The sequence below is a fragment of the Dromiciops gliroides genome, chromosome 4 (genome assembly GCF_019393635.1).
Source record: "Dromiciops gliroides isolate mDroGli1 chromosome 4, mDroGli1.pri, whole genome shotgun sequence".
Lineage (NCBI taxonomy): Eukaryota > Metazoa > Chordata > Mammalia > Microbiotheria > Microbiotheriidae > Dromiciops > Dromiciops gliroides.
The window spans coordinates 33878669-33901181 of NC_057864.1; the positions used below are offsets into that span (position 1 = coordinate 33878669).

The window sequence follows — 22513 nt, forward strand, 5'->3', positions numbered from 1 at the left end:
GCCCATGCTGCCTGGGGTGGGAACTAGGTTAGGTCCCGCAGCAGTACCTGGGGCCTACGAGAGACTGACCTGCTTTCTTTAGTCAGAGGGATAGAGTCCTGGGGCAGTCACTAGGGAGGCCCCAGTGTCTGGGGAGGCCTCCTGGCTCAACTGAGGAATGAGACCCTAGGGAAGGAGAGAGGGCACACCAGAAGAGATGGGCTGCCCGGTGGGTGTTTTGTTTGGGAGGCTGGGCAAAGGGAGGGCACAGCATAAGCAAAGGCCTGGAAGCAGGAGAGCCATCAGGAACACTGGAGAGCATTTGGCCCAAAACAGCTAAGCAGTGTCCACTTGGAGACTTGATCCAGAGAAAGAAAGTTTCTTGAGCTCAGAAGTATTTTCCATTTGACTTTCTGGTGCCCAACAACGTTCCAGGGGACGGTTTCAGAGAAACCTGGGAAGACTCATATGAATTGTTGCAGAGTAAGGTGAGCAGAAGCAGAACAGTTCATATAACGTTATTGTAAACATAAGCAACTTTGAAAGACTCAGGAACTCTTAGTGATTCCAGAGGTCTCCTGATGAAACATGGCACCCAGCTCCAGTCAGAGAGGCGAGGGTCTCAGGGTGCAGGTGCGCACTTGGTGGGGTGGGTGGGGGAACATACAGCAGCCATGACCAGAGCAGCAAAGTGTCTGGTTTGACCAGACACATGTGGGACCCGTTTTGTTTTCTTGCCTTCTCTCTGTGGAAGGCCTTCAATGCCAGGCAAAGATGCCCATACTTTACACAGAGAGGAAATGACCTTGGCCTCTGGGCAGGACTTTTTCCTGACCCACTCGTTTACATGGAGAACAGAAGAAACTCAGACTTGGAAAACCAGGGAACTCTGAACCCTGGAGCAGTCTGCTAGTTATTAGGCCCATCGCTATCACTTACCTGGTTTATAGCTTAGTTTTTAGAGATTAAAACTGGGAAGAACATGGAATGATCGCCATGAGCTAGAGTGGGGCAGCCTAAGGAGACCTCAAGCCTAGCAACTAGGAAGTCGGTCCACAGAAAGCTTTGAGCCTAATGGCATTAAGTAGCAGGGGGTACCCTCTAATTTGTTCTTAAGAGCCTGGTCCCAGGGGTTGAGACTATGCAGCTAGGTGAGAAACAACTTTATGAAAACTCAATGAGCTGCAGTTTGTGAAAGAAATCTTTTCCTGTTGTTTTTCTTACTATTATTTCATTAAATGTCTTTGCTTTGAACTAATTATGTCTTCTATATGACTAGAAAAGGAAAATACATGGGTGGGGGCTTGTAAACTACAGGGTTTTTTCATTTTTATTTAAAATTCTGAGTTCCACATTCTATCCCTCCCTTCCCTCCCCCCTCCCTGAGGCAGTAAGCAATTGGATACCAGTTATACGTGTGCAATTGTGTAAACATTTCCCTATTATGGACTACATCTTAAGAGATATTGACCCACAAGGTATTTTGAACCTGGATGACTCACCTAAAGACTTAGGAAACTGCCACTAGGCAGGCAGTGTCTAAGCATAAGGAAGATCAATCTGGCAGTGCTATGAAAGACAGACTAGAATACTTGTACTGAGGCCACCGATCAGGCCATCTCTCCATTCCCCCCAAAGTAGTAAGTGGCAGAGCTGGGATTTGAACCCAAGTGGTCTTTTCCCCTGCACTGCCTCTCCACTGCAACTCTGGCTGGGAAAGAATGCCTGGCTGAAGAAGCTGATAGGAGGAACAGAGCAGAGGAGAGAACCAGAAGAGGCTGAAGTCTCCGAGTCAACGAGACTCTGGAAGTGACCAGCAGTCCCGGTGGTGGTGGGCTGGGGCACAATACTGCCAGGTACCCTGTGCCTCCCTGGTCCCTGAGGGTAACGACATGGGAGGCAGATGTTTGCTGAGGCCTTGTAAGAAAATAATGGGTTTGGGAACGCCCAGAGGCCCCAGCTTGATTGGATTGACTGACTCTGCTGATTGACTCACTTGAAGTTGACTTGATTGAAGCCACACCTGTCTGACTCTGAAGAGGGTATGTTCTCAGACTACCTCAACACGGGACCACCCTCAAGTCCAGTGAACCAATGGATTTCAGTAATGCTAGCCAATTAGCTTGAAGCAGGGTGGAAGGCCTGCCTCTCCTTGGGAAGCAACTGGTGCTAAAGCTTCTCATTTATAAGTAAACCCCAGCTAGTTTTCCCTATACTTGGAACAGGAATAAGGCGACCACACATTAGATTTTAAATGTCACAGCCTCCAGCCTTCCCCTCTCCCTCCCCCACAAGGCCAAAGACAGGCCTCTGAGATCCTGAAAACCTCATCCTCCGCATCCCACTGGGACAAATGCTCCCACTTTGTGTTACTCACAGTTTTGAATCCAATTTCAGGAGAAAACCCAATCGATCATACTCTAGAAAACAAAGCAGACACAGAAAAGGTCACAAAGGCTTGATTGTAAAGCAGCCTCCAGTCCTAGTGGCAGAGGGGTTTAGTCAGTTCAGGCAACCTCCCCGGAGCTCAGCTTAGAAGAGGGGAGGTCTTGGGTGCCGCCAAGCACCCACCTAACTAGGTGAAATGCACACAGTTGTCATTCACAAGCATAGGGTGTTCACACAATGATTTGTCTGAAAGAGATCTAGGGGTCTGAGTGGACTGAAGCTCAATGTAAGTCAGCCAGAAAACATCCCCTTGGGCAGAGCTTCCAGGAATAGAGGTTACAATCCCCCTGTCCTCTGGCCTGGGTAGGCCTCAGCCAATGTCTCATGCACATTTTAGGAAGTGCACTGACCAGATGGAGATTGTACAGTGGAGGGAAACCAGGCCAGCGAAGGCTCTGGAAATCAGCTGAAGGAACTTGGCATGCTGAGCCTGGAAAAGGCTCCAGCCCTAACCCCACCCCAAGTGAGGACATGAGAGCTGTGTTCAAGTATGTGCTGGATTATCTTATGGCAGAGGGGATGAACCTTGTTCTGCCTGGCCTCCAAGAACAGAAAGGGGCAGAGTTAGGCCAGACTGTCAGGAAGTCTCCTGCCAGCCGACCCCCCGTGGAAGGGGCTGCATCAGGAATGGGGGTTGTTTGTCTTTCTTCTCGAAGGGGACCATGGCATCAGGAAGTGATGTCATGACTTGCAATGAATTGGATTGAAATGAGGGAGGGCTATGCAAGGTCATCAACCTCACTCTCTCCTCCAGAGACATCTGGGTCCAGTGGCAAGATATGTCATCAGGAAGACTGGAGATGACCCCAGATGTTTAAGGCAATTGGGATTAAGTGATTTGCCCAGGGTCACACAGCCAGTAAGTGTCTGAGGTGAAATTTGAACTCGGGTCCTACCAGCTTCAGGGCCAGTGCTCTATCCACTGTGCCACCTAGCTGCCCATCAGGAATGGTAGGCTCTCTGCTGCTGGGAGTCTTTGAGCAAAGGCTGAACATCTACTCGGTACAGTGACTTCTCTCCACTGTCCTGTATCCCTTCCCCCAGTATTGCCCAAGTTCCCATTATCCTTAGCTTCTCTTGCTCTTGCCTGTTCCATATTGCAAGGGGCTCCTGGCCTCCCACGGGCCGGCAGGCAGGCAGTACAGGGCAGGTCCCTAGGAGGCTAAGCGGGCTGAGGTCAGTGTTTCCCCGAGGGCAGCTCGTACACCTTGTTCTCTGCTTACTGTCTCCTTATTAGACTATGAGTATCCTGAAAGGGGGTGGGGGGGGGTGGATTGTTTTTGTCTTTCTTTGTGACTTCCCTAATTTAACACACAGTGCCACCAGGTACCCAGGAAGCTCTGAATTAATGCCTGCCAACTAATCAGGGGTGTGCTAGTCAGACTGAAGGAGCTGATTGTTAAATGTTCAGTGTGAACACTGACCCCTCAGAAATCAGCAAACCCACAGACCAGGGGCTGACTTGTTGATTGCCTTGACTTAAAGGATGGAGAAAATGGTAACACTCAGATTAAACTTGGAAGTGTTTGGGGGTTTTTTTCGGGGGGAGGAAAGCAGGGTGTTAAACATTTCCCAGCACCCCCACCACCACCCATAAATAAAGGCCCCTTCCCCAAAGCCAAAGGATTGCAGGGAGCCTGGGCCAGCCTCTCTGCCAGTCCTGGGCCAGGTGAGCCGGCCTCCCCAGGTGAGCACCAGGCACTCTCTTCCCCAGCCTCCCTTTGAGGAGGTGCTCAGCCTCTGCTGACCTTTCCTCTCCAAGGCTTACCAGCCTGGAGATTGTCTCCCAGTGGAGAAAGGCAGAGAGGAGCCACTTCTCTGGCTGGTGAGGCCCAAGTTCCCACGGGTAGAAATCTCTGGCTCCTGCACAAGCATTCCTGCAGACCATCACTTTTCAGCAGCTTCAGTGTGGCCTCCCCTTCCTTCACCTCCCATCCCCATTCTGCCTTGCTGATATTATACAGAAGCTCCAGCTGCTGAGACTTCCCCGTCTGGAGGCCTCTCCCTCCCCCCCTCCACCCACAGAGGGCCAGAGAGACTGGCATCACAGCAAAGACCCAGGGAGTACATTGAGTCTGTTAGCCTCATTTTACAGATAAGGAAACTGAGGCCCAGGGAGGTAGGCAGTGCCTCCCTGGGGTCACACAGATCTGACCCCACCTCCGCCACAGACAGGCCACACACCCCTGCCCTTGGGGGGCCTTGGGCTCTAAGACAAGGGCGCTGGAAAAGAGGACTCTGTGGGTGCCCCTCCTCCAGCTCTCAGACTATTATGTTATTGAAGCCCCCATCAGAGAGGTCTCCAAGAAAGGAGCACCACACATGGCCAGCTGGTAGGAAGCAGCTGCCTGAGCTGGCTGCTCCTTTTTGGGATCCTGAAGAATCCTGGAGAACTTTGATGTATTGCCTGGGAGGTGCCCGGAGGTGGCCTCTGCCAGCTGCAGGCCAGGCCAATGCTGGGAACCAGGGAAACCCTAGGTCAGATTATTCTGGAGGAATCTGTGAGAGGCGCCACCTCCCCTGGGGGCTTGTCTGGGCTTCTTCCTTTCCTCTTGGGGGACAGGGTGACCCCAGAGGCCTGTCTAAGAACCAGGAAGACACTGTCAAGTCCCTTCTCTGTCCCTAGTTGCCTATGTGACTCTGGACAAGGCTTCTTTGGACAACACTGAAATCACAGGGATGGATCCAACAGGGTCCCCCAGCCCTCTATGGAGGGTCATGTGACCAAACCTGTCCTTGGTCCTTGTGGACAAGGCAGGGGGTCATATGATGGCTAGTCTCTGGTTCCCAAAGGAACTAATTCATGTTCCCTTGACCCTCATCCTCCCCACCATGCCCAGTCTTCCTCAGAGCTCCTCAGATACCCACTGCCTACAGGACTTAGCTTGCTCTTTATCCATCTCCTCACTGAAACTGTCTCTGACATCACTAATGCCCTCAGCCATCTCCTTAGCACCAGGCCCAGCGGTGTTTCTTAAATCACTCTCCCTGTGGGCCCAGGGACCCCTTACCACCCACCCCCTTTCAAGACTTTGTCTCCCCTACCAGGCTGGAGCAGGCAGAATGGGGAGGCCACCAGAGGCAGCCAACAAGGGGCCCTGAGCTCAGTCTAGCTCCACTCTGGCCAGAAACAGCAGTGCCCATTTGAAGTGCCTGCTGGCCACTGTCATGAGGGCAAAATCTGAAGAGGAGGATCAGACACAGTCTGCTCTCCAGGGGGGCGCCAAGTGGGAAGCAGGGCAGACTTCCCAACAATGGAATGGAAGGGGCTGCTCCAACTGGTGGTGAGCTCTCTGTCCCCGGAGGTATGCAAGGGGAGACCACCGGCCTAGTGGGTATGCTTCCCAGAAGATTCTTGTCCTGGGCCCAGCCAAACCAGGTATCCCTGAGACCCACGGAAACACTGAGATTCTCTGATTAGCACTAAATGAGGAAGGATGGGCTCTGGAGCCACCTCTGGCCCTTCTTCAGGCCCTGTATGGATCACAATGGCTGGGCAGTCAAGGCTGATTAGAAGCCCTGCTGAAGAGGTTCTGAGAGGAAACTGAGGCAGCAACACAGCTGGCTGAGGAGCATGACCTAAATTACTCAGGACTCATAAAGCCAGCCCAAGAGCCCCCAGCTCTGGGTGGGGCGCCACAATGAGGGAGGCAGCCCATGCCCCAGTTTGTCTGAATTCACCTATCAAAGGGGGAGGAGAGTGGGGTGGACATGGCTCCTTCTCCACAGAATCAGATGAAGTTGAGGAAATGGGAGAGGGGACAAAAGGGGAGTCACTGATGATGGAGGAGGAGGCTCTCATGAAGAGAAGCTGGTACTCACTCACAGAGTGAGGCCAGGCATACAGTGACATGAGGGAAATTACTTAACTGCTCCAAATATCAGTTTCAACATCTTTAAAATGGGAAGGAAATCACGAGCTAATCTCCAGCTTCCCTAAATAAATCATGATAACCACCTTGAGCGGGCATTTCCTGGCTAAGAGCAGCTCCCAGGATTAGGGAAGGTTGGGGCTGGAGGGAAGAACCAGGCCCTCTCTGTACAGAAGATAGGGGACAAGGTCCTGGGGTCACTCCCTGACAGGGCAGCTCTGGGGCATAGCCACCGGGCATGATGGGAGGGGAAGGGCTCAGCTCCAACAAATTAGGGTCATTGTGAAGAGCTGAGCCACTGGCCATATGGGGATCAATCAGGGCTGCAACGTGAAGTAGTTCCACCATTTACACCAGTGACTTGACTAGAGCCATCCATAGCAGGCAGATCGACCCTCCTCAGCACAACGCCAGCTCTCTGAGGACAGGAATGTCTCCAGAACTCAGTACCAGGCCTGGTTGACTGCCAGGCCCATAGAAGTATGCTGAAATGCTGCAGAGCTCCATCCTGCGGCACCCTCTCCACAGAGGCCTCCTGAGGGCGGCCACTGGGCAGGCCTCAGACCGGGGCTCGTCAGCCTGTCCCCCAGCCTGGCCTGTGGGTAAGGGTGTGGATGTGGGTCCACCACCCTATGTGGTATTTCAGGCTCACACTCGGCCCTGCCCCTGCTGTACCACCCTCAAGCTGGCTCCAGCCCTGCAGTCAGGGACCCTCCCTCCTCTTGTACCCCCTCTGCCCAGTGTATTCTTTTCCATCCTCTCATTTTCCCCATCACCGGCAGAGCCCCTGGAGGGCCACACTCATGAGCAGACCACAAGCTGGGAGGTATATAATGCAACTCAATTGAAAGAGCACTTGCTGCATGTCAGACACCATGGGAAGTGCTGGCAATACCAGGGAAATGAAGCAACCCCCATCCTCAAGAAACGTGCAATGTAGGGGCAGCTAGGTGGCGCAGTGGATAAAGCACTGGCCTTGGATTCAGGAGGACTTGAGTTCAAATCCAGTCTCAGACACTTGACACTTAACTAGCTGTGTGACTCTGGGCTTAACTTAACTTAACTTAACCCTCATTGCCCTGCAAAAAAAAAAAAAAGAAGAAAAAAAGAAACGTGCAATGAGACAGGGAGGGCAGGATGCCCCAGCATCCCAGATTTAGAGGGGGGAGGATGCCCCTGTATCCTAGCTTTAGAGGGGGAGGACCCTTCAGGGTCCCAGATCACAAAGCTGGTAAATGCAGGACGTGGGATTTGAACCCAGCACTTCTTTCACTACACCACAGCCCTGACATGCAACATCCACAGATGAGTAAAAACAAAGCACATACAAAGCACTTTCAAGAGCTCTTTGAACAATGTCAGGATCAGGGTGAGGGATCTCAAAGGGCCTCGAGGAGGATTTGGCAGCTGGGTTGGGCTAGGCTTGCAAGGGGAGTTCCGGATGCCAGGAGCAAGAAGGGCCGGAGATGGGACAGCCAAGCCCATGAAGGAACAGCATTCCGAGACCAGACTGTAAAGGGGGGCCCATGAGGACATGGCGTTTTGTCCTAGAGGCAAGAGGGAGCCTCAGAAGGTTTCTGAGCAGGACCATCATGATCAGATCGGTGCTTTCAGCACACCCATCGAGGTGCTGCCCAGAGAATGGAGGAGACTGCACCAGTGCAAACTGGAGAACAGAAGCAAGAGGTGTTGTATGGGAGGGGGAACAACTGATGTGCCTTGGGAACGAGAGCTCAAGGCCTGCTGAGGGCCGCATGAAGCGGCCAGTCAAGGGGGATGCAAGGATGGTGGTGGCCTCAGTAGTAACAGGGAAGAGGGTCAGAGCAGGTACTTGGAGGAGAGAGCTCTGTTTAGGGCAGGCTGCCTTTGAGAGGACCACGGGACATTCAGTTGTCAGGAAGAGGTATTGATAAAGGCACCTACTGTGTGCGGACGCTGCACCACATCAGCATTTTACAAACATTCTCCCATTTGATCCACAGGGCAAACGGGAGCTGTCCAGCAGGTCGCTGGTGAGGCAGGACCAGTGCTTAGGAGATGGTCAGGGCTGATCAGGGATCAGGAAGTCATCTGCATGGAGATGACAGCTGAATGCAGGAAGCTGCTGAGGTCACATGGGGAGACACCCAGAAAGGAGGAGAGGAAAGGGCTCAGGACAGAGGCTTGGGGAGAAGGGTGAGGGAGGAAGGAGTGCTGAGGAGGGGTAGATGGGAAGAGACCACAAACAGACCAGGTCATGTGAGCAGGCATGAGGGGCTGCTGGAGGGAGCTGGGCCAGAAGAGGTCAGACTGCCCAGGAGAGCAGGACGCAGTAAGGAGAGACTGTCTTTGAAGGATGTGGCTGCTCCGCCACTGGCCAGTGCCCACACCAGCAGTGCTCGAAGGGGTGAGGCTCCCTGCAGGCCCAGAAGCCAGCCCCTGGCCCCTGCTGGGCAGTGCAGCACAGCACAGGGAGCCTCCCAGGCCTGCAGCCAAGGCCAACCCAGCCAAGCACAACAAACTCTGCAGGAGCCCCCCAGCAGGCCCCTGGTGAGGAGGTCAAAGCAGTCCAGCTGGTGGGCAGTGGAGGAGAACTGTTTAGTCTTTGGCCGCAGAGCCTGTGGGACCACCCAGCGTGAGGGCCTGGCTGGATGCAGGCAGGCAGAGGGGGCAGAGACGGGCCATGCCAGCCTCATCCTCGCAGCTCCAGGCCAGGCCAGAACCTCAGGGCTGGACAGCAGCTCCCTGAGCAGACACAGCAGGCAAACTTGGGCCAGTAGCCTCCCGGAGACCCCTTCCCAGGCTGGAGGCCGCTCCCTTCTGAGGCCTTGTAGCCCCCAGGATGTGAGAGGGAGCCCAGCACCTCCAGAAGAGGCCCCCTCCACTCTGACATGGCTCTCGCTGTTAGGAAGCCTCGGTTGGCCTTTCTCCAGCTTCCTTGTAGCTCCTGCGTCTGCCCCTCTGGGGCCAAGCAGAAGAAAGCTAATCCCTCTTCCCCTACCAGCCCCTCAAATATTTGGACACACAGCAAGTAAGACCCCTGAGCTTTCCCTTCTGGAGGGTCCTTGGGCCTCAGAGCCCTTCCCAGCCTGACCTCCCTCTTCTGGAGGCCGCCCGACTCAGTCTTCCTGAAGACATGCAGGGGGTCACCTGGGGCCCGACAGGCAAGAGTCACAGCAGCCCCGGAGGACACCAACACGGTTTGCCTGGGGCTGCAGAGGGCCTGTGGGCCTGTGTCCACCCCTGGAGGAGCATGCTACAAAGATCACCATGGCTACCTGATAGAAAAGGGAGGACATAGCTCAGAGACATCAGAGGAAGGACTGGAATCTGGGACTCCCTCATGCCTTGGCTTGACCTGACTAACACCCACCAGCGAGGAGGGGGGCCCAAAGGTACCCAAGCTCGCTCCAATCCTGACTCTCCTCTGGTCAGTCTGATCACTCCTTCCCAGCATCCTCTGCTGGACCTTCATGTAAACTGAGAGCCATCCTAGACTCCTTACTATGTCTTACCCCCAGATCAATTCGTTGTCAAGGCCTATCGATTTCACCTTCACCACATCTCTCCTCTGACACAGCCCTCCCTTGGTGCAGGCTCTTGATACCTCCTACCTAGACCAAGGTCAAACTGATCTTCCTAAAGCATAGATCTGACCTTGTCACCCCCATACTCAACAAAATCCAGTGGCTCCTCACCTCCACAATCCAATGCAAACCCCCCTGTTTGGTCTTCAAAGACCTTCACACCCTGCCCCCACTTCCAGTCTTCTCACACCTTTTATGGCGCCTCCCCACATGCTCTGCAGCCACAGGTCTCTGAATTTTCCTTGAAGAAGACCCCCCCCCATCTGCAAACTCTGGCTGCACTCCCTGGATGGCCCCCAGGTCAGGAACGTTCTCCCTCCTCTCCTCCTCTCTCTCTCTCTCTCTCTCTCACACACACACACACACACACACACACACACACACACACACCCAAGCACTGAGCCTGGCAAGGAGCAACTTAGTAAATACCTGTTGATTAGTGACTGATGGATAATATTTCAGATGGATGATATGACAGAAATAAAAGGCAGGTTTAACTGCTGATCCATTCTGAGTGAATTTTGATAGGTGATAGAAGGGGAGAGCTACAGCAGGACAGGAAATCAAGTGTGGCCCCAATTTTCTAAAATAAGGGAAGAAAAAATAACTACAAACCAGAGGCCAAAGAACTCAACTTTGATTTCTGGGGAAATTCTAGAATATCTCATTAAAAGGATGCCTAGTAGGGGCAGCTAGATGGCGCAGTGGATAGAGCATCGGCCCTGGAGTCAGGAGTACCTGAGTTCAAATCCGGCCTCAGACACCTAACACTTACTAGCTGTGTGACCCTGGGTAAGTCACTTAACCCCAGTTGCCTCACTAAAAAAAAAATAATAATAATAAAATAAAATAAAAGGATGCCTAGTGGAAATTTTGAAAAGGAAGCAGTGATTATAAAGAGCCAGCCTGGCTTCATCCTCATTTCCTTTTCTGATTAATGTAGATTTATTTTATATCCTGTAACTTCGCTAAAGTTGTTAATTGTTTCAAGTAGTTTTTTAAGTTGATTCTCTAGTATTCTCTAAGTATACCATCATATCATCTGCAAAGAGTGATAGTTTTGTTTCCTCCTTGCCTATTCTAATTCCCTTTTCGCTAAATCTAACATTTCTAATACAATATTAAATAATAGAGGTGATAATGGACAGCCCTGTTTCACCCCTGATCTTAATGGGAATGCCTCTAACTTATCCCCATTACATACAATGTTTGCTGATGGTTTTAGGTAGATACTGCTTATAATTTTAAGGAAAGCTCCGCCTATTCCTGTGCTCTCTAGTGTTTTAAATAGGAATGAGTGTTGTATTTTGTCAAATGCTTTCTCTGCATCTATTGAGATAATCATATGATTTTGGTTAGTTTTGTTATTGATGTAGTCAATGATGTTGATAGTTTTCCTAATGTTGAACCAGCCCTGCATTCCTGGTATAAATCCCACCTGATCATAGTGTATTATCCTGGTGATAAATTGCTGTAATCTTCTTGCTAATATTTTGTTTAAAAATCTTACAGCGATATTCATTAGAGAAATTCTCATTTCTTTTTCTGAAAGGGGAATGCTGGGGATATAGTTTACCTACATTTTAGGAAGACATTTGAAAAACTCTTTCATGCTAAAGATGGAGAGATACAGGCTATATGCTAATATAAACTTTCCCAGAATCAGAGCATATAGGAGTTGGAAAGGGAAGGGTACAAACACTTATTACTGGCACCGTATTATATTACGGGGCCTACTATGTGCCAAGCACTTTACAAATATCTCATTTGATCTTCCCAACAACCCTGGTAGGGAGGTGCTGTTACTATCCTCATTTTACGGTTGAGGAAACTGAGGCAAACAGAGGTTAAGTGACTTGCTCAGGGTCATACAGCCAGCTGAGTGTCTGAGGCCACATTTGAACTTGGGTCTTCCTGACCTAGGCCCAGTGATTTCTTCACTGTGCCAGCTAGTTAACTTGCAAAGAAAGTCAAAGGAATTCCCACTATACTGCTCCTGACAAGTAGTCATCCAGCTCAGGGAGGCATAAACAGGACAGAAGCCAGTGAGTTGTGGTCACAGTTATGCAGGGAAGAGAGGGGGAGGGAGAAGGGGAGGGGAGGAAGAGGAGGAGTATGGGGAGGAGAGGGAAAGGGGAGAGGGGAAGGGAGGGGAAGGAGAAAGTGACAGATGTTAAAATAGATGCAGAGCTGGCCTAAGGAAGAGTTAAGGCTAAGCTGAAGGTGCCCAGCCTGCGTGTCCCCCACATGCTCTAGCAATGCCAGCCTCCCCAGTCACTGTCATTGCTGACAGGAGGAGGACAGGTATGGAGAAAGGGAAGGAGACTTGTCTTCCTTGGCCCAAGAAGGCAGAGCTGGGGGGGGATCACAAAGAGCCCTAGGAAGGAGGCCATGTTCCAGGATCAGTGATGGCTTCTCCTGATTGAGGCCTGGGCTGGATGGAGAGTGCACTTGCCCCTCTGCAACATCATGGGACTCCAAGAGCCATCTGTCCTCCAAGAAGAAAAGTAAGGGGGGGGCGGTGCTGAGATAACTGCCCTGGGGCTCAGAAAAGAAGGCCTGCCTTGGCCTCCAGTCTTCCATATTTATGGCTTCTGGGGCAAGGAGCTGTTCGTGGGTCCCTGATTCCTCACCTGTTAAATGAGGGGAATGGACGATGTTGGGGGTCCCTTACAGCTCTAGACTCTGGGAACTAAGAACTCAGGCTTCCACCTGAGCCAGAAGAGATACTCAGGGCTCTCTGAGGGCTGTGGTTTCATTTCTTTTCTTTTTTGAGGCAATCAAGGTTAAGTGACTTGCCTAGGGTCACACAGTTGGGATGTGTCTGAGGCCAGATTTGAACTCAGGTCCCATCCACTATGCCATCTAGCTGCCTTTGGGCTGTGGTTTTCAAAGCTGACAAAGGTCCAAAGGAAATTGGGTATCCCAAAGACCCGTAAGGATGAGACCACCATGTTCCCTCAGTGCCGCCCTCCCTGCTCACTTCAGCATCAGTGCCAGGAGGGCACGTGGTGCCCTTGCCCAGAGCAGGGTTCAGTAGGGACCATGAAGGAGGTGTGATTCTCTACAATGATCCGTTGCTGGGAGCCGACGACCCAACTCATTGGTGGGTACTAGGCCTATGACCTAGTGCATTGGTGGGGTACTAGGCCTATGAGAAAGCCCTGGTGGCCAGGCCACCCCAGGATTAAAGAGCAGCAAGGTGGCTCAGGCAGAATGCACAGCATCTTCTCCACAAAGTGGTGGGGAGAACCCCACCTTCTCCAAGAAGCCCTTCCCCATCTGCTCCCACTTAGCCTGGCCAGAGCTCATCTGTGCACACCTGTTTGCACAAGCTGTCTCCTCCATCAGACTGGGCACTCCCTGAGGGCAGGGGCAGCCTTTTGCTTTTCTCTGGGATGCCTAGTATTAAGCCCAGTGCCGGGGCACACAGCAGGCACTGCCTGACCTGGGAGGGTGTGATAGGTGTGATGGGTGGTCGAAGCATTTGTTACTGCACAATTATAAGGTTTTTAAAAAATCTATTTGAATGTTTAATGTTATTGTGTGTGTGTGTGTGTGTGTGTGTGTGTGTGTGTGTGTGTGTGTGTATATATATATATAAAACCTATATCAGATTACCTGCTGTCTAGGGGAGGGGGGAGAGAGGGGAGGGAGGGAGAAAAATCTGAAATTGGAAAGCTTGTATAAACAAAAGTTGAGAATTATCTTTACATGTGACAGGAAAAAAATAAAATACTTTATTAATTTTAAAAATATATTTTAAAAAATTTTAAACTATCTTTTACATGTAAAAAAAAATCTATTTGAAGGGGCAACTAGGTGGTGCAGTGGATAGAGCACTGGCCCTGGAGTCAGGAGGACCTGAGTTCAAATCTGACCTCAGACACTTAACACTTACTAGCTGTGTGACCCTGGGCAAGTCACTTAGCCCCAACTGCCTCACCAAAAAATTAAAAATTAAAAATTAAAAAAAATAAATCCATTTGAAGCTCTTCCTTGTGGTGGAGACAATAAATAAAAAAATACCTGCTGCTTCTCTGCCCTAGATGTGCCTTGTACCTTCAGCCTCTGTCCAGAAGGGACTGTGGTAATGCCTCTGAGGGGCCCCTCAATAGGAGCTTCGCTTTATAGGAGGGGGGAGAAAAACAAGACAGAGAGTGGGAGAAAAACCTGACTCCCCTCTGTGGGCTTAGGCCTCTCCCAGGATCCCTTGGGGCTCCAGATGAGTCGAGTTGAACCTCCTTTCCAGAAGGGGCTGAGCCCTATCTTACACCTTAGGAGCACCCTGCCCCCAGGGCCACCCTGCCCTCCTTTCATTTGGGGGCCTGGAGGCCAGCTAGTGTACATGGAGGAGTGAATGATGGCATGAGGGATGTGCCTGGCAGCCTCCTCCCCACAAAAAACACAGGGAAATACAAAAGCCTCCTTGGGGAGGGGAGGCCCTGGGGAATACCAAAGGACACAAGAGAAGGTCCTGGCACTGAGTATCCATGCCAGCTGCCCAGGCCCCTGGGTTCCCATGAGCCAGCTCAGCCACAGGCTGGGTCAGGGTGTCAGTGAAGGCCCAAGGGGAGGCTGGCAAAATGGCAAGCCTGTCCCATGTGGTCTCCAGGCTTGGAGATAAAAGACCAAGTCTGACCAATTAATCACAGGGAAACTAACACAGGGGTGTGGACAAACTAGACATGAAAATGCCCTGACCCTGACAAAGAAACAGAGCCATTGATTGAACCCGGCCAGTCCCAGAGTAATGAGCAATTCCAGCAGTGAGGCCCGGTGTCCCAGCTCTTCTGCAGTGCCCCTGCCTAGCCCTGCTCACAAACTCAACGCCGGGAGCCCCCTGGGCCACTTTCCAGAGGCAGAGGCCAGCCTCCTGCTTCCCCAGCAGGCACCGCCATATCCTCCACCTGTCTCAACTCTATGTGAGGCCTCATCCCTTCCCTGAAGGCCTGCCACGAGTTTGGCCATGCCACAGGGAGGGGGCCAGGGTGGGAGGAGCAGTGGAAGGGACTGGGCCTTCCCAGAGCAGTCCTTAGCAGCAGGGAGGTATCTTCCAAAGTGACCCCTGGGGGCCCTTCGGGCCACAGCTGGAGGGCCTGGGGAGGGAGGGGCTCAAAGAAACCAAAAGGTGCCCTTGGGGGCCACACCTACTGGGCTGGGCTGGGCCCTGGGCAGCCCTGGCAGCGACCATCTCTTTCTGGGGTCTGGATTGTCCCGGGTCCACGGCAAGGCATGAGGGCAGCGGAGACGGAAAGTCAAGGGCCACATTGTTGCTCTCTCTCCTTCCTGTTTGACAATGAAAGCTTTCCCTCAGTGGGGAAGGTCCAGCATCTTGTTCCATGCTGGGAAGCCCCATGAAGACAGGCCTCAACATCTTCCTGGGCCCTATGAAGGTGGCACCAGGGCCCACAGAAGGGATGAGATGGGTGATCTCTCCCTCCAGTGCTGCCAGCCAGCAGCCTCCAACGTGAAGCAGCTAAGTTTTTGTTGGCCCCTATGTGGGGCCCCCAAAGAGCTTTCCTTCACCAAGCACTGCCCGTTAGGAGCTCAGGAATCCCCTGCATGGCCAGAGGAGCCCCAGGCCAGCCACCCCAGCCCCTCCCACTGCAGCAGAGTACCAGGCTCCCAAGAGCATCAGCAGCCCCTGACATAAGCTCAATAAGAACAGAAACCTTCCATGATGCTCCTGGACATCACGCAAGGCTTCCATGGGCCAGGGGCCAGGCCATCTCCAACCCCGCTCAAAGGAGACTGCAAGGCACAAAGAGAAGGCCAAGGTGTCCAAGCTCTGCAGAAAAGGCATCTGGCCCCTCCAGGAAGAGACCCCACAACCAACTTACTTCAAAGCTCCTCAACTCTGATTGAGACCTGGGTGCCATCTCTTGTCTGGGAAGCAGCCCAAGACCAGTGCAGGAGGGTCTCTGAATGCCCCCTCCCCTCCCACCCTGTCTCTGAGGCGTGAGCACCGGCAGCACTGGCAGTAGAGCTGGTGCTCTGGGCAGCAAGCAGAAGGCAGCACAGGGCGTGAGGGGCAGTTAGGAAGCCAGAGGCCTGAAGAGATAAGCAGGGCAGTTAGACAGGGCACTGGCCTGACAAAGGTACCATGTTGGAAGGCAGCAGACTCACTAGCAACTCTGTGGGGAGGGAAGCACCTAACCTTCTCCAGGTCAACAGGGGCCCACTTGTCACTCCTGAGAGGGGACACGTGGGCCATACTCCCCTCCATGAAGGCTAAGGGACTAGGCCAGGGCCAGGCAATTATAGCAACAGCCCAGGTCTCTAAGAAAATGATGCCTGTCAGGAGACAGGCATGAAATCACCAGGAAACAATTCCGTGGGCCCAACCCCCCACAATGTCCTGGAAGGGAGGCTGGGCCTGAAAGCAGTAGGGGCTCCTAGGAATCAAGGAGGGCCAAAGACCTCTCCCCACTGGGGCAAAGGCTGCTGCCCTAATGGGGGACGCTGGCCAGGTGAGGGGCAAGCCTAAAAGGCTGGGCCAGCCAGACAAGGCTCCCCCTCTGGCCCATGTCCTTTCTCACCCTAAGGAAAGGTGCGCAGTGGCATTCAGTTGTCTGCATCACTAGAGGGGAAATCGAGGTAACCAAGATCCTCAGGCCTCCCCAGGAGAGCCTCCAGTAGCCTCAGGACAGCGGTTAGGGCCCTGGCACAGCATGGTCTGGGCCCCTGTCCTTGTGATAAGCTAAGGCTGAGGCCGAGGTGCAGAAATTCAAGCCTTCCTTCCCAGAAGGGCACAACTCAAACTGGGCCTATAGTCCCGGAGACTCACTACTCAGCAAGTATCCAAATCTACAAGGGACAAGGACAGCCCACTGAAGTCTAAAGGAAAAACCACTTTCTCTTCCCCACCTTTCCCTCCCTACTCTGTGGCCAGGAAGGGCCCGGCCAGCCCAGGGCTGGAGAGAGAGAAAACACCTGCTGAGCCCTGCCTAGCCCAGGGACACGCAGGCATCCTCACAGGACAGTGAAGGACGCTTTAGGCTGCCTGCTCCCTTGCTAGGCCTACACTGGCCTGGATGACCTCTGAGAGCACACGGCTGCCAGCTCTGCCCAGCTATGACTGTGGAGGAAGCTGAGGTTGCTTTGGCCTGGGCCCTAGGCCTGCTCACCATCTCCTGCCTACCCCATGTGGTCAGGGGTCCACAGGGAATTAATGCAGTTAGTCCAGCTAACAGTGGGCATCAGCTAAAAGCCAGAAGGCCCTGTGGGTGCCCCGCCACAGACGTGCATGCAGGCCCAGGGACCACCACCCACACACTTGGGTTTCCTTGCTACCCTCTCTGCCCCTTACTAACATCTCTGGAGGCCAGCTGGAGGGGAGCACGTGCCCTGCCCAGCTCCACCGGGGCTCTGAAGCCCCTCTCCTGGGCTAAATGCCCCTCGTCATCTCCCCTGTCTCTGCCTCCCAACATGGCCACCAAGCCCCCTGGACAGAAACAAGCCTAGGGCCACAGAGGTAAGATAAGGGGAAGGAGATTGTACCTGAGCCTAGTGTCCGTCCAACGGAGTCAAAGGAAAGAGCCCCTGAATCTGCAACACAAGAGGACAAGTTCATGGCTTTTGCCTTTTGGGGGGCTTCTCCGCTCCCCAGCCACCCCCCAGAGAACACGAGGTGCAGCCTGGCCCATGTGGAGCCCTGGGCTGGCCTCTGGGGCACCATGAAGCCCCCCCAGCAGATAGGGGCTCCCCGTGGCAGGGGGAAGCTGCCCACACTTCCTGCAGCAGAACTGTGATGCCACTCCCATGCCCACCCCCACCCGTGCCCCTCTCCCCTCAGACAGACAGCACCCTGCACCTGCCCATCACCAAACCCTCAGCAGCCGATCCCGTATGCCCTGTGGTTATGTGGCTCTCACGGAGATCTCAGGTTCTGGACCTAGACTGCAAGATCCCTGAGGACAGGAGCCATGGTTACCCCGCCAATGGCACCGCTCAGCATCAGATGTACACACAAGGGGAGGGGAATGCCACAAGGCATTATTGATGGCCATTACAGAACCACAGAACTATAGACCATGAGGACAGCAAAGCCCCCTACTCCCACCCATTGGCCACAACCCAGAGACCCAGAGAAGGTACAGAGATGTCGCTAACTTCCAAGGTTTTCCTCACCCAAAGTTCTGGGTGGACAGTGCCAACTATTAGAAGCATCTCCTCCTATTGAGCACAACTGTTCAGCGTTTCAGCCAGAGGAGAGGGCCCAGGTGTGTCCAGAACAAATCTGATCCCTCCTCCACTCCACATGGTAAGGGAAGGGAGGAAAAAGTATTGATTAAGCATCTGTGTGGCAGGGGCTGGGCACCAGCCAAGTCAGTCAGCATTTATCAATAACCAACTATGTGCCAGACAGTCCCTGCTCCAGAGGAGCTCGGTGAGCTGGAGACTGGAGATGATCAACAGAGGGAAGACCCTGGCTTTAAGGTGGGTCGGGAAAGGCTTGTAGGAGGAGGGGTCTTGTTGGTGTCGTTCATCCTGCATTCTGGACGGGGCCCAGGGACATCAGGAGGATGCTGTCCTGACTTGCAATGGAATCGGATCTGAGCGAGGCAGGGCTACCCAAGGCCACGAGCTTCACTCTCCTTCAGAGTCATCAGAGTCCGGTGGCAAGACCCGAGTCAGGACGACCGGTGATGACCAAGGAGGATCTCAGGTGAGACGTGAAGTCCAGGTAACCCAGGAGGAGGCAACGAAGAAGGAGAACAGTCCAGGCATTGGGGCCAGCCAGTGCAAATGGCCAGAGTCCAGAGAGGGAGGGTCCTGCTGCAGAAACAGGCAGGAGGCCCGTGTGCCTGGACGGAAGAGTCCGGCGGGGCGGGGGGGAGGGGGGGGGAGAGGTAAGAAGACTGGAAAGATCAGGAAGGTGAGCTATGAAGAACCTGGAATATCAACCAGAGGGTTGAAGTTTGATGCTGGAGGCCACAAGGAGCCACTGAAGTTTGCCGCGGTCAGATTTGTGCTTTAGGAAGGTCACTTTGACAGCAGAGTGGAGGATGGATTGGAGCAGGGGGAGACCGGCTGAGGAGAAATCCATCAGCAGCCTACTTTGATCTTCCGGGCCTGCACCAGAGAGTGGCAATGCCAAGGGGCATGAGCCATGCTGGGAAGGTGCGACCGATAGATCTCAGCAGCGGCCTGGATATGGGAGTGAGAAGTCCAGAATGACACCTGGCGTTTGGGCCTGAAAAACTAGGAGGATGGAGATGCCCTCCATAGGACGAAGGGAGAGCTTATGGGAAAAATATACTGAGTTCAGTTTGGGGCAAGTTGAGTTTAAAATGTCTACAGGACATCTAGCTGGAGATGTCTAATAGGAGTTGGGAGGTCAGCAAAGAAGTCAGAGCTGGAGAACCATCAGCATAAAAAGTCATTGACTCCATCAGAGCTGATGAGATCACCCAGTGAAACAGTACAGAGGAAGAGGGGCCAGGACAGAGCCCTGTGGGATACCTACGGTTATTGCCCAGATAAAGAGCTAACAAAGAAGATGAGAGAAGGAGAATCAGGAGAGAGCAGGGTCACAAAAACCTAGAAAGAAGAGGAGGCTGGTCAGTAATGTCAAAAGCTCGGGGGCAGCTAGGTGGTGCAGTGGATAAAGCAATGGCCCTTGATTCAGGAGAACTTGAGTTCAAATCCGACCTCAGACACTTGACACTAGCTGTGTGACCCTGGGCAAGTCACTTAACCCTCATTGCCCCACCCCCCAAAAAATAGTGTCAAAGGCTGCAGAGAGGTCAAGAGGGATGAAGACTGAGAAAAAGTCATTAGAATTGGCAGTGGAGACATCACTGTTAAATCTGGAGAGGGTGGGTTTGGGTAGGATGATGCCAGCCTACAGACAGTTAGAATGAGAGAAAAGGAAGTGGAGGGGGCCTTCTGAGGAGCTTAGCTTTCTTGTGTGGGAATACTGTCCTCCTCATTAAAAAAAACCCTTGAGGGGGGCAGCTAGGTAGCGAAGTAGATAGAGCACCGGCCCTGGATTCAGGAGGACCTGAGTTCAAAGCCGGCCTTAGACACTTAACACTTACTAGCTGTGTGACCCTGGGCAAGTCACTTAACCCCAATTGCCTCACTAAAAAAAAAAGAAAAAAAGAAAAAGAAAAAAACCCTTGAGGGCAGGAAGAGCCTTGTTTTGTTTTGCTTTGTCACTTCTCTCCAGCAATTAACAGAGTGCCTGGAACTTGCAGAAAGTACTGAACTAACACCTGGCACATAAGTGAGTCAATGAAGGAAGGAAAGAAAGAAGGTGAAGAAGAGAAAAATGTCTCTCCTCTCTCCTTTGTCCTACATCATCACTGGTCTCTGTGGGACAAGTCTTTGTCGCCCCTGCCCCGCTTCCTTTTCAGTTTAAAGCCCTTTTGATTAGATTTCTAGACTTGGGGGCTTTACACATTTTCAGGTGCGCTCTGTCTCTGACCGGGAGTCTGTCACAGCTACATTTTAAGCAACAAGATGACCCCTGTAGACCACAGCTCTACGGATGCAGGAGCTGTTTTTGTCTTTGTTTTGTTCTCAGCACCTCGCACAGCATCTTGCACTAATAGCAGAAATAGATTCTACTCTCCATTACCATTGTCTTAATGACTTAGCCCCATACCCTTGTTCTCTCATTATAAAACCAAAGATTGTATTCGTTTGAGGGGACTACCACACCACACACTTTACTCCTACTGACCTTTTATTTCACTAGGACAAAACAGGTGTTTTTCAAAGAATGTCTGTCTAAGCACATCACCACTTCCTACCCTAGTAAAGTTGATTGTTTGAACCCAAGTATAAGCCTCGACATTTATCCCCATTAAATTTCATCCTATTCAGTCCTGTTATGGGCCCATAGCACCCCAGAAGTTCTCTGGGGCACATCAAAGAACCTTCTCCTTGAGAAACTAAACCAGAGGACAGACACGCCTAGAGAGATAAGTGGAACCAGATCGGACTGAGCTAGCTCTGGGACCCCAACCCTTCATTCTAGTCTCCCTCAACCCTGGGGAGATAAATTTAGGTGTGGCTGCTTCCTTTGTGTCCTGAGGAGATGGCTTGAGAGATCTGCAGCCACCCCTCGCCCAACTCCTCCAGCCACTACCAGTGGGGGAGGGTCCTCCCTCACTAAAGGAACTTTTCGCAGTCAGATGGTCACCCCCATTAGTCCTCTATAAAAGTACCTGCCAGTCTCCTGCTCTAGGAGATCTCAGAGCCACACTCTCTGTGCCATGCCTTTCTCCCCACGAGAAGTCTAAGGATTTCTTTCATGGTTTCCCTTCCCACCCCCTTCCCTTGCCCCTAAATAAACTACTATCTTATTCTAACTGCTTTTGTGTGCAAGAGGGTGTCATTCTTTAAAGAGGAATTCCTAAGGGCCCCAAACCCCTATCCCTACCCAAACCCCTTACCCTATTTTCCCCATGTCAGTCCAACCTAATGTCAAGATCTTTTTGGATGCCGACTGTCATCCTGTGGGTTAAAATTCCATTCCAGTTTTGTGGTCACTATTTATTTAATATGAAAAACTACAAGTACCAATGGCTACAATGCCATTCCTTTCTTTAAAGGAGAGAATATGCTTTAAATACACACACAACCTAAAAGCAGGGTGTATTTGTGTAACAGTGTTTCTGGACCCAAGTAACCAGAGCTGAGCCAGTACTGGATGCCCCGCTCCTTCCAGTCCCTAGAGAACTCAATGCTCAGCTTACACTGGGGAGGGACAAATGACAAAAGAATGGCTTCCTTCCAAAGTCACAGGCCCTGCTGCTAGGGCACCAGAGCTAAACGAAAGCTGAATCAATAGCAGAAGGATTCAGTCTCCCCTGACATGGTACGGAAGAGAACAAAAACAGGACAGGAGGAAGGAGCAGCTGGTCTAGACCAGGCTGACACAGAGGACAGCTGGGCTGAAAGAGGAAGACGTCCAAGGTGAAAACTCGGGGATCGCACTGTCTGCCCTCGATCACATCCTACCAAAAGTTTACCCCAGTGGTGTGGGTCCATCCAACTCCAGAGGCCACAACTTCTCTTTACCCCAAGAGGACACGTGGAGAACACTTGATAGCCAGCATGTTACACAGTTTTGTAAGGTTTGGGTTATCTCATTTGACCTTCATAATAACCCCGTGAGGTTGATGCTATTTTTATCCCCAATTTATAGACAAGGAAACAGTCTCTGAGAAGTGAGGTGACTTGCCCAGGGTCACACAGCTGGCAAGGTCTGGCTCAGGTTTCCCAGCTCCAAGGACAGCCCTCTCTCCACTGCACCACCTTGCCACCTCCTTGGCTTGGCCCATGATTCCTGGATCTTGCTGTGTGCCTAGCCCATCATCTGCTCTTAGCACACATCCTCTTTTGTTTTTGTTTGGTTTTTTGTTTCCTTCTTATCATAAAAGTATTTTATTATTTTTCTAGTTACATATAGAGATAGTTTTCAACATTTGTTTGGTTTGGTTTTTTGTTTGTTTTTTGGTGGGGCAATTGGGGTTAAGTGACTTGCCCAGGGTCACACAGCTAGTAAGTGTCAAGTGTTTGAGGCTGGATTTGAACTCATGTCCTCCTGAATTCAAGGCCGGTGCTTTATCCACTGTGCCACCTAGCTGCCCCCTTTTTTTGGTTTTGTTTTGTTTTGTTTTGTTTTTTTCA

At 52.1% G+C, this 22513-nt stretch overlaps 1 protein-coding gene across 1 annotated transcript in view; it reads right to left on the reverse strand.

Annotated features, from left to right (window-relative positions):
* The window catches only part of ST3GAL3 (ST3 beta-galactoside alpha-2,3-sialyltransferase 3), a 135126-nt gene that overhangs the window by 72825 nt on the left and 39788 nt on the right, over nt 1–22513 (reverse strand). Inside the window, 2 exon segments of the mRNA XM_044005043.1 lie at nt 2357–2399; nt 17369–17416. Of these exon segments, the coding sequence (XP_043860978.1) occupies nt 2357–2399; nt 17369–17416 (91 nt within the window).